This window comes from Neovison vison, chromosome 8, assembly GCF_020171115.1.
Source record: "Neovison vison isolate M4711 chromosome 8, ASM_NN_V1, whole genome shotgun sequence".
NCBI classification, from domain to species: Eukaryota; Metazoa; Chordata; class Mammalia; order Carnivora; family Mustelidae; genus Neogale; species Neogale vison.
In genome coordinates, this window is record NC_058098.1 from 128,446,047 (window position 1) to 128,457,876 (window position 11,830).

The window sequence follows — 11,830 nt, forward strand, 5'->3', positions numbered from 1 at the left end:
ACAGCATGGAGACACCTCCTATCCCTGATAAGACCTCAGTTTCTTTTTTTTTTTTCCATCTCAATTTGGTAGAGCTATCTATCTTTCAATAAAAGGTGGGAGTGATTTCAGCGGCTTCCCTATATCCCCACCTGTGTATTTATGTTTAACCCACCACGGCTGCAGCAGATGGCCCCACAGGAGGACTCTAAAGGTGTGTGACGATGCTGACATCTCATTAGACATTTTATTGTTAAAATCCCAGGACATGGTCAATGGAATTATGCTCAATGTCAAGAGACTGATCAAAGATTTGAAATCCAAAGAATTCCCAGAAGCCAGAGCCTACCTCCGCATCTTGGGAGAGGAGCTTGGCTTTGTCAGGCTCCATGATATCCAGCTCCTGGGAAGGCTGCTGCTGGATGGTGTTCACACTCTTCCTGGTATCCCCCAGATGGTAAGTAGGCCAGGTGCCATCACAAGCAATGAGATTAGCCCATGCCCTTTGTAGATCTCCCAGACCCCTAAGATCCTGTCCCACAAACCAGAGAACGTGCTTTTACTTCCTTCAGGGAAGCAGTTTGCTTTGAATTTCAGAGAGGAAGATTCTTGGATTGCAAAGAATTGGTAACATTTAGAAATTAGGCCTTTGATAATATTAGGTGTATCTTTTGAGGGCATCCATTTGTTCATGTGTGTTTCTCTGTATGTATGCTACAAGTGTGTGTTTCTCTATATCTATGCTACAAGTTCTCTATATCAAGTGATTATGAAATCATTTGTATAGTATTTGAAAAACTGTCATACACTATCTAAATATGAGCTATAGTTTCCAACATTATTAATTTATTCATATGGGAGAAAAATGTGTAAATATATCCCCTGGTATTTGATAAATAATAATGTTGGCTTTAAGAAACCAGATTTCAAGTTATTTTCTAAAAATTTTATTTAAAAAAATGCATACTAATATGTTCATCATCTCTGTAGCTTGTCAGTTTAAAAAAAATGGTTTTGGGGTATGTGGATGGCTCAGTCGGTTAAGCAGCTCACTCTCGATTTCAGTTCAGTTCAAGATCTCAGGGTCCTGGGATCAAGCCCTGAGTCAGGCTCTGTGTTCAGCAGTGTGTGTGCTTGTCTCTCTCCCTCTGTCCCTCCCCCACTCTAAAATTAATCATTCTTTTAAAAGAGTTGTTTTATCATAATAGATTATCCTTCAGTAAGCCCTCATTTCCATGTAGACTCCAAATAACCAGAATTAATCCTTGCCATCCAAGGCTACTTAGAGCTCAGAAAGCTCTGAGGCCCAGCCCTATTCTTAAGTGACTCTGAACCACTAGTTCAAAATGACATGGTATCTGGGAAGGGCAATTTCTTACATCCCAATCTGCTGAAACCAGTAATCATGCATTTGATCAAATCCTCAGCTAATCAAAATATGCTAGTCTGTTCCTTTCTGGATAAAGAAGAACAATTACTGTCTGATATGTGGGAGACTGCCTTTCACAAATCCCGCTTGGATGAGGCTTACTTGTTGTTGCCATCCCCTGTTGGATCTACAGATTGGAGAGGCCATCAGGAAGGGCTCAGTGAATGACTTGTTTCTTCACTACCTCTTCATGGACAACGCCTTTGAACTGCCCACCGGACTTGGGTTACAACTGCAAGTCTCCTCCTCTGGGGTCATCACTCCTGGAATCAAGGCCGGAATGAAGCTAGAAATAGCCAATGTAAGACCCTGCTCACTTTCTCATTCCTCGGGTTGTTCATTTCCTCCGCGGCGGGTTTCTTGTACGATTTTAAAATGTGTGTAGTTCAAGTTGAAGTACATCATCCCTGTTATCACCTTATTCATTTTTTAAAAATTTTTATTTATGTTTTAAATTCCTTTTCAGTGTTCCAGAATTCATTGTTTATGAACCACACCCGGTGCTCCATGCCATACGTGCCCTCCATAATACCCACCACCAGGCTCACCCAACTTCCCACCCCCCGCCCCTCCAAAACCCTCAGATTGTTTCTCAGAGTCCACAGTCTCTCATGACTCATCTCCCCCTTCCTCATTTTTATAAAAAACTTTAGGATTCCACTAGGAGGCTCCACCTAGCTAGCTCCTAGCAGTAAGGGACAGGCTATTCTCAAGAAAATCGGATTCCTGTCCTCTTCTCATTCTATTCCGTTAACTTTAAGGAGCTCAGGCACTTCCTGGTGCTGGTATCAGTGTAGTGTGGCTCTGGGGAACTGACAACATGGCTTTTCTTCCTCCAAAGAAATCACAGTAATGTTTCCTGAGGTGTGAGTGGTCCAGACATGTGTGCCCAGGGATGGGGAAGGGTGGTTGATCTGACTGCACAGGGACAGGGGTATTTAATGAAGCTGAACAGGTCATTTTCTGACTTACAGTTGCAGATGGAGCTGGTGACAAAGCCCTCTGTGTCCGTGGAGTTTGTGACAAACATGGGCATCGTCATCCCAGACTTTTCAAGGACCGGGATCCAAATGAACACCAACTTCTTCCATGAGACAGGCCTGGAGATGCAAGTTGCCTTGAAAGCTGGGCAGCTGAAGTTCATCGTTCCTTCTCCAACGAGGCCAGTCAAGCTGCTCAGTGGCAGGTAATCCACCCGCCAGATGGGACTAGCCAGTGTGAGAGGGAGAGTGGGAACTGGATCCGTAGGACTTGACTGCCTGAGATAATTCAGGGTCCTGTGATCTTGGGGATGTGGGGGGAGAGAAGGTAGTGAATTACCTACTTTTATCATAGGATAGACTCACCAAATAATACCAATTTCCTCGACTGTCCAGGTTTCACCAAAGTGACATTTAGGACTCACTGATTAATCACTTAATAGATTATGTTTTTTCATTGTTTGTGTGTCTGTTTTGAGAATGAAGAAACATAAACTCTAGAGAAATCATCCTTGGGAAATGAACCTTTTTTTCACAGGAAAAATACCAGGGAACATACTAATCTGTGGTAGCTAGCTCAGTGGATAGAGCATGAGAGTCCTAATCTCATGATTATGGGAAGCAGCATATATGGAGAGCTCCATTTCAATGATATCCTTAAACACTGATTTATCTTAGTTTCTATATCTTGGACTCATTAATTTGTTGATTCCAAAAGAGTAAAAATAGTATTTAAGTGCCTAATGCATGAAGCATGTGGAATGAAATACACCTGACCTTCTAGGGCTTACACATGGAATGAGATATACCTGACCTCTGGCACTTAGTTCATGGGAAGGACATAGAAGTATCAAGTGCACGCTGAGAGGAAACACTGGAGGACATGAAGTTCTGTAAGACCTAGTCTGTGGCTCTCGGGGAAAGCTTTCTGAAAAAGGCCATGCTTGAACTGATACCTGAAGGCTGTCCGAGTTCTGCAGACCAAGCAGAAAGAAATGAGTGTTCCCAGGCCAAGAGAATGGCTTGAAGGAAAAAGAACAGTTCGGGAGCTGCAAGAAAGTCAAAACTCAGTGTGGCAAAGCTCACAGGGGTCATGGAGGGAAGTGGCAGAGGCTGGCCAGGGTCCACCTTCTGAGCCACCTGAAGGATGGTGGACTCTTCTGAAGGCAGAGGACTTTAAAGGTGGGAGCATAGATAAAGAAAGGCTGGTGTTTTAGAGGACATGCTCTGACTCCAGAGTGGGGCATGGATGGACAAGAAACATGGGTGGGGGTGGGGAGACTGGTTGGAGTCTGTCACATCCAAATGTGGTTGAGAGATGCTCGTGACCTGAACCAGACGAGGGCCAGGGATGGTGTCGGAAGGAGCAAACCTACTCCAGAAATTCTTCCATGGTGGAAACATGAGCACTTGGTGATTGACCAGTTGCAAGGTGAGGAAGAAGAGGAAGAGCAGTGAGGGTGCCTCTCGCTGAGACAGGGAGAGGTTTGGAGGAAGTTAACAAACTCAGTTTGGGATGTGCCTCATTTGAAGTCCTGTGAGACCACCGGTTCGAATATCCAGCTGGGAGTGGGACCAGTGGGTCTGGGCTCGGTAAACAGGCTGGAGCTACAAATACCAATTTGGGCATCACCTGCAGAAGGAGGTTGTTGAGGTCGAACAGCAACTGGTGTAGGGTGAGACGTGATGGACTAGGACAGACATGTAGAAAATGTGAATGTGTGAAGCAGCAGAGGAGAAGCAGGAAAGAGTGAGGAGTAGTGTTCAGAGAGGTGGAAGAAGGGCCGAAGTTGTAAAGGGTCTCAGCAGCCCAAGAGAGACCCAAGAGAGACCGCCAGGATTACCCCATAGGCAGCTAAAGCTGACAGAGTTCCAGCTCACCAGCAAGGCTAGCTTTTTGGGTACCCTTAAAATGAGGAAATAATACTGAGAGAAGAACATGATATTTCAAAAAAAAAAAAAAAAAAAGCATTCTTGGATGAAATCAGCACATTGTTGAACTTTGTTGGACTTACTAATCTTTTTAAGTCCTTTCTTGAGAGGAGGATTCTATCTATCATCTGTTCAGAGGTCAGGGACTCTAAAGTCTTAATCTGGCCATAAGTGAGCAGGTCTCCCTAATGCTTCTGGGAGATCAAGGAAGAGAAAGCCTCAGAAGGTCCTCTGGAGTTAGGAGCAAGAAGGTGATTGGAGATGCTGACGGAGGCAGGCCCAGAAGCATGATGGTGTGGTGCCAAATCACAGTTCGTGAGAGGCGTGTTGAAAGAGTGAAGACCATGAGACCGACCCGTTTCTTGACTGTGAGGGAGACGAGGGGGAGGCAGGGAAAGAAAAGAGTGTGTGTGCATGCGTTCACATGTGCACACATGTCATAGGGAAGGTGTGCAATGGAGAGGTGTGCATGATGGGAGAGGTGTGCAATGAGAGGGGGGTGTGAAGGAGGTTTGCGATGGGAGAGGTGTGCGGTGGGGGAGGCTTGCAAAGGGAGAGGTGACTTAGTCTTGTTCCGTGTGGGAAGGAAGTAGAAATAAGCCAATACAGTAAGAGTTACCCTTGGGCTTCCCTTCACTAACGGAAGGAAGGGGACACCTGAGTTCAGGGCCCAGGGATCCTTATTCAACATCTGAGTCTTTGTTTCCTCTGTAAAATAAAGAGCCTCCTAATGCCTGCCATTGTGGGGATCCCAGCGAACAAAAGCGAACACCTCAGGGCAATGCCTGAAACACAAGAGTCCCTGTGTTTGTTGCCTTGTTGATGTTTGTGCTGTTAGTTGTTTCTGAGTGAATGAGATAACCTGAGGTGGGTGCCGACAGAGGGGAGACGGAGAGCACGTTAAGGGGGCACATGTTGGCACTGCGACCTAAGTACGGCCATCAGTGTTGTTCACGCCCACTGGTAACGTGAAGGTAACACAGGTTTCTTCTTTCTTCCCCAGGAACACATTGCATTTCGTCTCCACCGACAAGACAGAAGTGGTTCCACCTCTCAACGAGAACAGGCGGTCCTGGTCAGCTTGCAAGCCTCTCTTCCCTGGCCTGGACTACTGTACCTCAGGCACTTACTCCACCGTCACCTCCCTAGAACTGGCCTCCTACCATCCGCTGACCAGGGACACCAGGTCAGAGTCGCTCAGTGTCCCACCCTGCATCTGCCCCCCTTCCACATTATGGCCACTTGGTGGGGTGAAGGGAAATCTGTGTGTTGTAAGAGGCCTGTGCCACCAGCCTTGGGGGTCTGCACCATCCTTTAATTACTTAAAATAGCGGTCCTCTGTCCAGCACACCTGAAAGGCACTCATATTCCTCCCTAAACTTTGAGTAGGACTGAGTTTTTTCATAGATGAGGTGGGGCGGGTGGGGGTAGAGGCAGCTGGAAGGTAAATCATGAGCCTCAAAGAGGTCCTAGCTCAGAAAATAAACAACCAAGATGATTCTGGCTCACTCCCTCCAGGGAGCTAAAGCCATTGTACATGTACAATTGTACCATTGTACTCCTTTGAAATCATCTCTTTATAGATGGTGTCTCCCTTTTCTCCCTTATGCATTAGGGAGGGGAATCAGAACACAGATTCCACTTTGCTCCTAATTCAGTGTCCAGGTTTCTGAGCCTCCACACCCATTAGCTGGATTTCCCCTGGGAGCGCACTGAAGTGTTAGAAGCACCGGCCGTGCTTGAGGGCTCCTTGTCTTCAACTCTCTCTGCCCCCATTGCTTCTTGTCAGCTTTGCTGACACAACCAGTCAGCTCCTGCTTTGTGTGTCCAAACTCCCTGGGGGCTCCCCCTGCCTTGGGTTCTTGGAGGGATGGAAAGTGATCAGAAAGGTCCTCCTGAGTAAGGGCCATACGTTGGTTGCCATGGAGGAAGAGTTATTTGGGGGCAGTTAACATCATCACCGAAAGCTCTAACATTGTGCACATGCCCTGGGACGTCTTTAGATTTGAACTGGAACTGAAGCCCACAGGAGAAGTTGAGCAGTATTTGGCCAGCGTGACCTATGAACTGCAGAGAGAGGCTGGCGCCCCGGTGGACACACTGACCTTTGTAACGCAGACAGAAGGCAAGTATCTGGAAAGGGCTCCTCCAGCTCTGCCTCGGTCTCAGATCCAGAACTCACAAGGAGCACTGACTAATTTACTGAATTTAACAAATATTTACTGTGGTCAGGCCCCTGTAAGAGCAGAGGTTAGAGCAATGAATGGTGGTAATCAAGTCTCTGTCCACATACCGTTTATAGCCGACCGCCAAACACGTAACTCTTCAGAATGCCAGACTGGTGCTGGGGAGAAAAATAGTTAAAGGGATCTAGGGAATGTCTAGAGTGACAGGGAAGAGGAGGGGTGGGGGAAGACAGTGCCATTTGACATGATAAGGGAAAGGGTCACTGGTAAAAGAACGCTAAAAAGGGACTTAAAGGAGATAAGGGTATGAGCCATATAGAAAGTGTTACAGTCTGAGGGACTCATAGGTGCAAAGGCCCTGAGGCAGGTGTATGGCTGCCAAGTTTGAGAAGGAAGGAAGCTGGTATGACTGAAGAGGAGAGATCAGGGAGGAAAATGGTAGAAAGTGAGGTCACAGAGATAGGGGGTAGTACAGGAAGGATGTGTTTGTAGGTTGTGGCAAGGATATTGGCTTTTACTGTGAGTGAAATAGGAAGTCACTGAAGAGTTTCCATGATTTGATCTATGTTCATAGTGGGGAAAGACATTACGGGGGACAGGGACATTGCAGTGGGCTGTTGCGGTGATCCAGGCCAGAGATATGGGCACTTAGGATTAGAGCAGAAGCAGAAGAGTTCTAATAGTTGGATTCTGGACATATTTTGAAGTTGGGGTTTCTTGGGATTTGCTGACAAGGTGGGTGTTGAAAGTAAGAGAGAAGGTGGAATCATGATGAAGTTTTTTGGCCCGAGGAACTAAGAGTGGAATTGCTGTGTACCTAGATACAAAATGACTGGTGGAGAAGTAGGTTTTAGGGGACATGGCAAACTTAGATGCTCACCTTGGAAGGTTTTTTAAATGTAGGAATAGTATGTCGCAAAATTAAATGAGAAAAACAAAACCCACAAGAAATGGGGTACATGCTGGGAAAAAAATAGTCACGTAACAACTTTCCAAAGGTATAAAATGGGCAATCCTGTGAATTGAAAACCTAGGAATCTTGTGACAAAGGAAGGAGAATTTGGGGAGAGGGGAAGCCAGGACTGGCATGGCTAGGAACCAAGAAGGATGTCACAGGTAGAGAGTCACATAGAGATGTCCTGTCTGCCTGACACAGAAGGACCTCGAGGCTTGGTTGTTCCCTGACTTTGCCAGGTGTGCCCCATGTCAGATCTTTTCATTCCAGGTCCCAGTGCCTGGAATGCTCTCCCTCCAGAACACGGTATGGCTCAGACCTACTCTTCATTCGGGTCTCTGCCCACACCTGGCTGTATCAGAGAGAACTCTCACCACCACACAGGAAATAGCACCTCTATTGTCTTCCTAATTTTTACTTTTCTTCATGAAATCTAGTATCATCTGACATAAGTAGTATGATTATTGCCTGTGCACCCCCCACTAGAATGTGAGCTCCATGAGAACAAGGACTCCCCAATACCAAGAGCAGTGCCAAGCATGTGACTGGCAATCAATAAATATTAGCAGACTGAACAAATGTATAGTTAGGAATTGAAGGCAAACTCCTAAACTGTGTCCCCATTTGAGCACATTGAATGATTACTTAGGATTTCTCTGCCTTTTCCTCTCCTTCCTTCCTAAACATAGCTTCTGAATACACATGTCTTGATTCTCTTATATACCCTTTCTAGGTGCAAAGCCGACTGAGGCTACTATGACGTTCAAATATAACCGGCAGAGGATGACGTTGTCCAGTGAGATCCAAATTCCAGATTTTGACGTTGACCTTGGTACAGTCCTCAGAGTTAGTGATGAATCTACTGTGGAAAAAAAATCTTACAAGCTCACGTTGGACCTTCAGAACAAGAAAATTACTGAGGTCACTCTCACTGGCCGCATGAGGTATGGAAGGCTTGGATGATCTGACCTGAACAGCAGGCCCTTGTAGCTCTGTCCTTGCTTCCTTTTTAGCTGTAAGGCTGACCAAACCAGGGGCACCTGGGTGGCTCAGTTGGTTAAGCATCTGCCTTCAACTCAGGTCATGATCTCAGGGTCCTGGGATCGAGCCCCACGTCGGGCACCCTGATCAGCAAGGAGCGTGCTTCTCCCTCTACCTCTGTCTGCTACTCCCCCTGCTTATGCTCTCTCTCTCTTTCTCTCTCTCTCTCAAATAAATAAATAAGTCTTTTTAAAACTTTTTTTAAAAAGTTCTGACCAAACCAGGGGCATCCCCAGTCTGTGGTCCGAGGGGGCAGATAGAGCCCTCAATACTCCGACCGTCTGCACATGTCTAGTTGGCCCTTCCTACGATTCACTGGGCACTTACTACTCATCAGGCATTGTGCTGCGTTCTCTGAAGGAATCATCTCAGTTCTTATAATAAACTGCAACCTACATATGAGTCTCCGTGTTTTATAGATAAGAAAATGGGAGCTCAGAGGGGCTAAATAATTTGGCCAAAGCCAGAGAGCTAGTAAATGGTACAGTGGGATTCAGACAATTTCTGAACATCATTTCTTTCTCCCACACCTCCTTGGAAAAGTCCCACATTTGTGCCAAAGTCAGCTTCAGAAGTTAATGAGCTCATTTTCGGAGCCGTTCATGTATCTCATTTTTGTCGCCACAAATGACACTTTTGTTTAATCCTATGTATGCCCTTGGAATGGATAGTCATGGATATCAAATCATTTTCTTTTCAATAGTTACAACAAAAAGGAAGAAGGCAAAATCAAAGGTGTTATTTCCGTGCCCCGTCTGCAAGCAGAAGTCAGAAGTGAAATCCTTACCCAGTGGTCTCCCACAAAACTACTCCTCCTAATGGACTCGTCCGCCACAGCTTACGGCTCAACGATCTCCAAGAAGCTGGTCTGGCGTTACGGTATGTACCTCCTCTCCCCGTGAGCACTTCCGAGAGCACCGTGGACAGGAGGGTATTTCTGAGAGGCGTGGGTTAGGACTGACCCCGTACGACGAATGACATCTCACATGTGCACTTTCAGACGAAGAGAAGATTGAATTTGAATGGAACACAGGCACCAACGTGGATACCAAAAAAGCAGCGTCTAATTTCCCTGTGGACGTCTCTGATTATCCTAAAAGCTTGCATATGTATGCCAATAGTCTCTTGGATCACAGAGTTCCTCAAACAGACATGACGTTCCGGCACATGGGTTCCAAATTAATAGTTGTAAGTACAAATCAGTCAGTTGATAAATATATGGTTAAAAGAACTAATTACATACTTAACTCTGAGTTAGGTGAAGAAGAGTATCCAAAGATGGAGAAGGTATGCTTCCTACCCCAGGGAATTCCTGGGGAGCAAATAAACATGAATGCATGGTTAGTTACCCAGTTACACAGGCCATATGTGATAAATACCTAATGAATATTACTAAGCTTCAAAGGAAGCTTCAAGACCTTGGCTAGGAGTTTGCCTATGTTATATATTCTTTTTATAAAATCCAGGAAAAGATCAATGATGAACACCCAAAATTCATAATTTTCTGTGATTTCTTTTTAACTTTCAATGCATTATTCTGCTTAATGATTGATCTGTCAAATATAGATTATAACCTGATGTTAATTGTACTTTGAAGTCCCTCCATACCCTTTTCTCTAAAAGCTTCTTTTATTTTTTAGGCAACAAACACTTGGATCCAGAAGGCATCTAATCATCTTCCTTATGTCCAGAATTGGCAAGATCAACTCAGTAGCCTAAAAGAATTGTACCTCCAGAAAATGGGATTGCCTGAGTTCCACATCCCAGAAAACCTCTTCTTGAAAAGGTAAAAAAAAAAAAAAAAAAGGAAAGAAAGAAAAGGAAAAGAAAAAAGAAAACAGAAAAATTTCTTGAACCATGGAAAGTAAATGGAAGGTTTTACTTAGCATAACTTAGACTCTTTTTAAATTTACCTTTTTAAGGGAAATAATTGAAGCATCTTAAGGGATTAATAACTCTCACATAAGCATGATGGCATTTTTGCTTTATGGGTCATGGGATCTGAATATGAACACCAATCCAGTCAGAAAGAACCTAAGAAAGTAATTGGGGGATTCTGGTACATTCCCACAAAGAGGTTTTATGCACTGCAGACTGAATTTGAAAGCCATCTAGTTTTCCTCCGTTATAAATGAACTATTATAATCCACTGTATGTGCATAGTATTGAAAAAATTTCAAAGGGCTTTTAGGTATGTAAGGCCAGCTCTGTGAGACGGGTACTATTATCCTCTCCATACAGATAACTTCACTGAGATTCAGAGAGGCATAGACACATAGCATCACCACTCCATGGAAGCTAAAACTATAGCCCAAGATTACTGCCCCGACACCACACTCTTTTCACACACCCAGTTGTCCCATTTCAGTTTGGCAAATAGGAAGTATCAAGTGTCACGTGTGTGTAAGATGCTACACTAAGTGCAGTGAGGAGCTAGAAACCAGATGAAGTGTCGTCCTTCCTCCCAGGAAGAACATGTAGGCACTGACAACTGAACAAGTTAATTATGTAAGCAGAATTGCGACATGTTCTTTGAGATAGATTTAAGGGACTGGCTCTTGGAAGGGTTTTGAATGGATTTGAGTCTTTGATGGTTGGAGGTAAAAAGCAGGGTTCTGGACACAGGGAGCAGCATGAGGAAAAGGCAGTGTGGGTTGGGGAATGGGGCACATGTGCCCCTGCCTCTGTCAGAGAGCAGGGAACTCTGAGTTCTTGATGTCTGACTGTGGGGATGTTGTCTTTCTTTCATTGTAGTGATGGCCGTGTCAAATACACATTGAACAAGAACAGTATGATAATTGAGATTCCTTTGCCTTTTGGTGGAAAATCCTCGAAAGATCTAAAGATGTTAGAGACTATTCGGACACCAGACCTCAACTTCAAGTCCGTAGGATTCCACCTGCCATCTCGGGAATTCCAAGTGCCCACTTTTACCATTCCCAAGTTGTATCAACTGCGAGTGCCTCTTCTGGGTGTTCTAGACCTCTCTACAAATATCTACAGCAATTTGTACAACTGGTCTGCCTCCTACACTGGTGGCAACACCAGCACCAACCACTTGAGCCTTCAGGCTCGGTACCACATGAAGGCTGACTCTGTGATTGACTTGCTGTCCTACACTGTGCAAGGTGAGCCATGGTCGGGTAGAGGGTACACGGGGTGAATTCATTGCACGCTCTGACAGGATAGTCTCCTCTGGGAAGGAAAAGACTTGGGCTTTCTTACAGATATTTCCCTTCTATTTAGAATCCTATTCATTCATGCATTCATTCACTCAACTAATAGAAATATTAATTAAACGTATAATATGTACCAAGCATTCTACTGG

General features: G+C 45.0%; 1 protein-coding gene across 1 annotated transcript in view; it reads left to right on the top strand.

Annotated features, from left to right (window-relative positions):
• The window catches only part of APOB (apolipoprotein B), a 37,383-nt gene that overhangs the window by 14,414 nt on the left and 11,139 nt on the right, over positions 1-11,830 (top strand). Inside the window, exons 16-25 of the mRNA XM_044262005.1 lie at positions 245-436; positions 1,542-1,709; positions 2,383-2,594; positions 5,324-5,506; positions 6,324-6,445; positions 8,195-8,405; positions 9,206-9,381; positions 9,503-9,690; positions 10,143-10,288; positions 11,257-11,630. Of these exons, the coding sequence (XP_044117940.1) occupies positions 245-436; positions 1,542-1,709; positions 2,383-2,594; positions 5,324-5,506; positions 6,324-6,445; positions 8,195-8,405; positions 9,206-9,381; positions 9,503-9,690; positions 10,143-10,288; positions 11,257-11,630 (1,972 nt within the window). The remainder of the gene's footprint in view (positions 1-244; positions 437-1,541; positions 1,710-2,382; positions 2,595-5,323; positions 5,507-6,323; positions 6,446-8,194; positions 8,406-9,205; positions 9,382-9,502; positions 9,691-10,142; positions 10,289-11,256; positions 11,631-11,830) is intronic.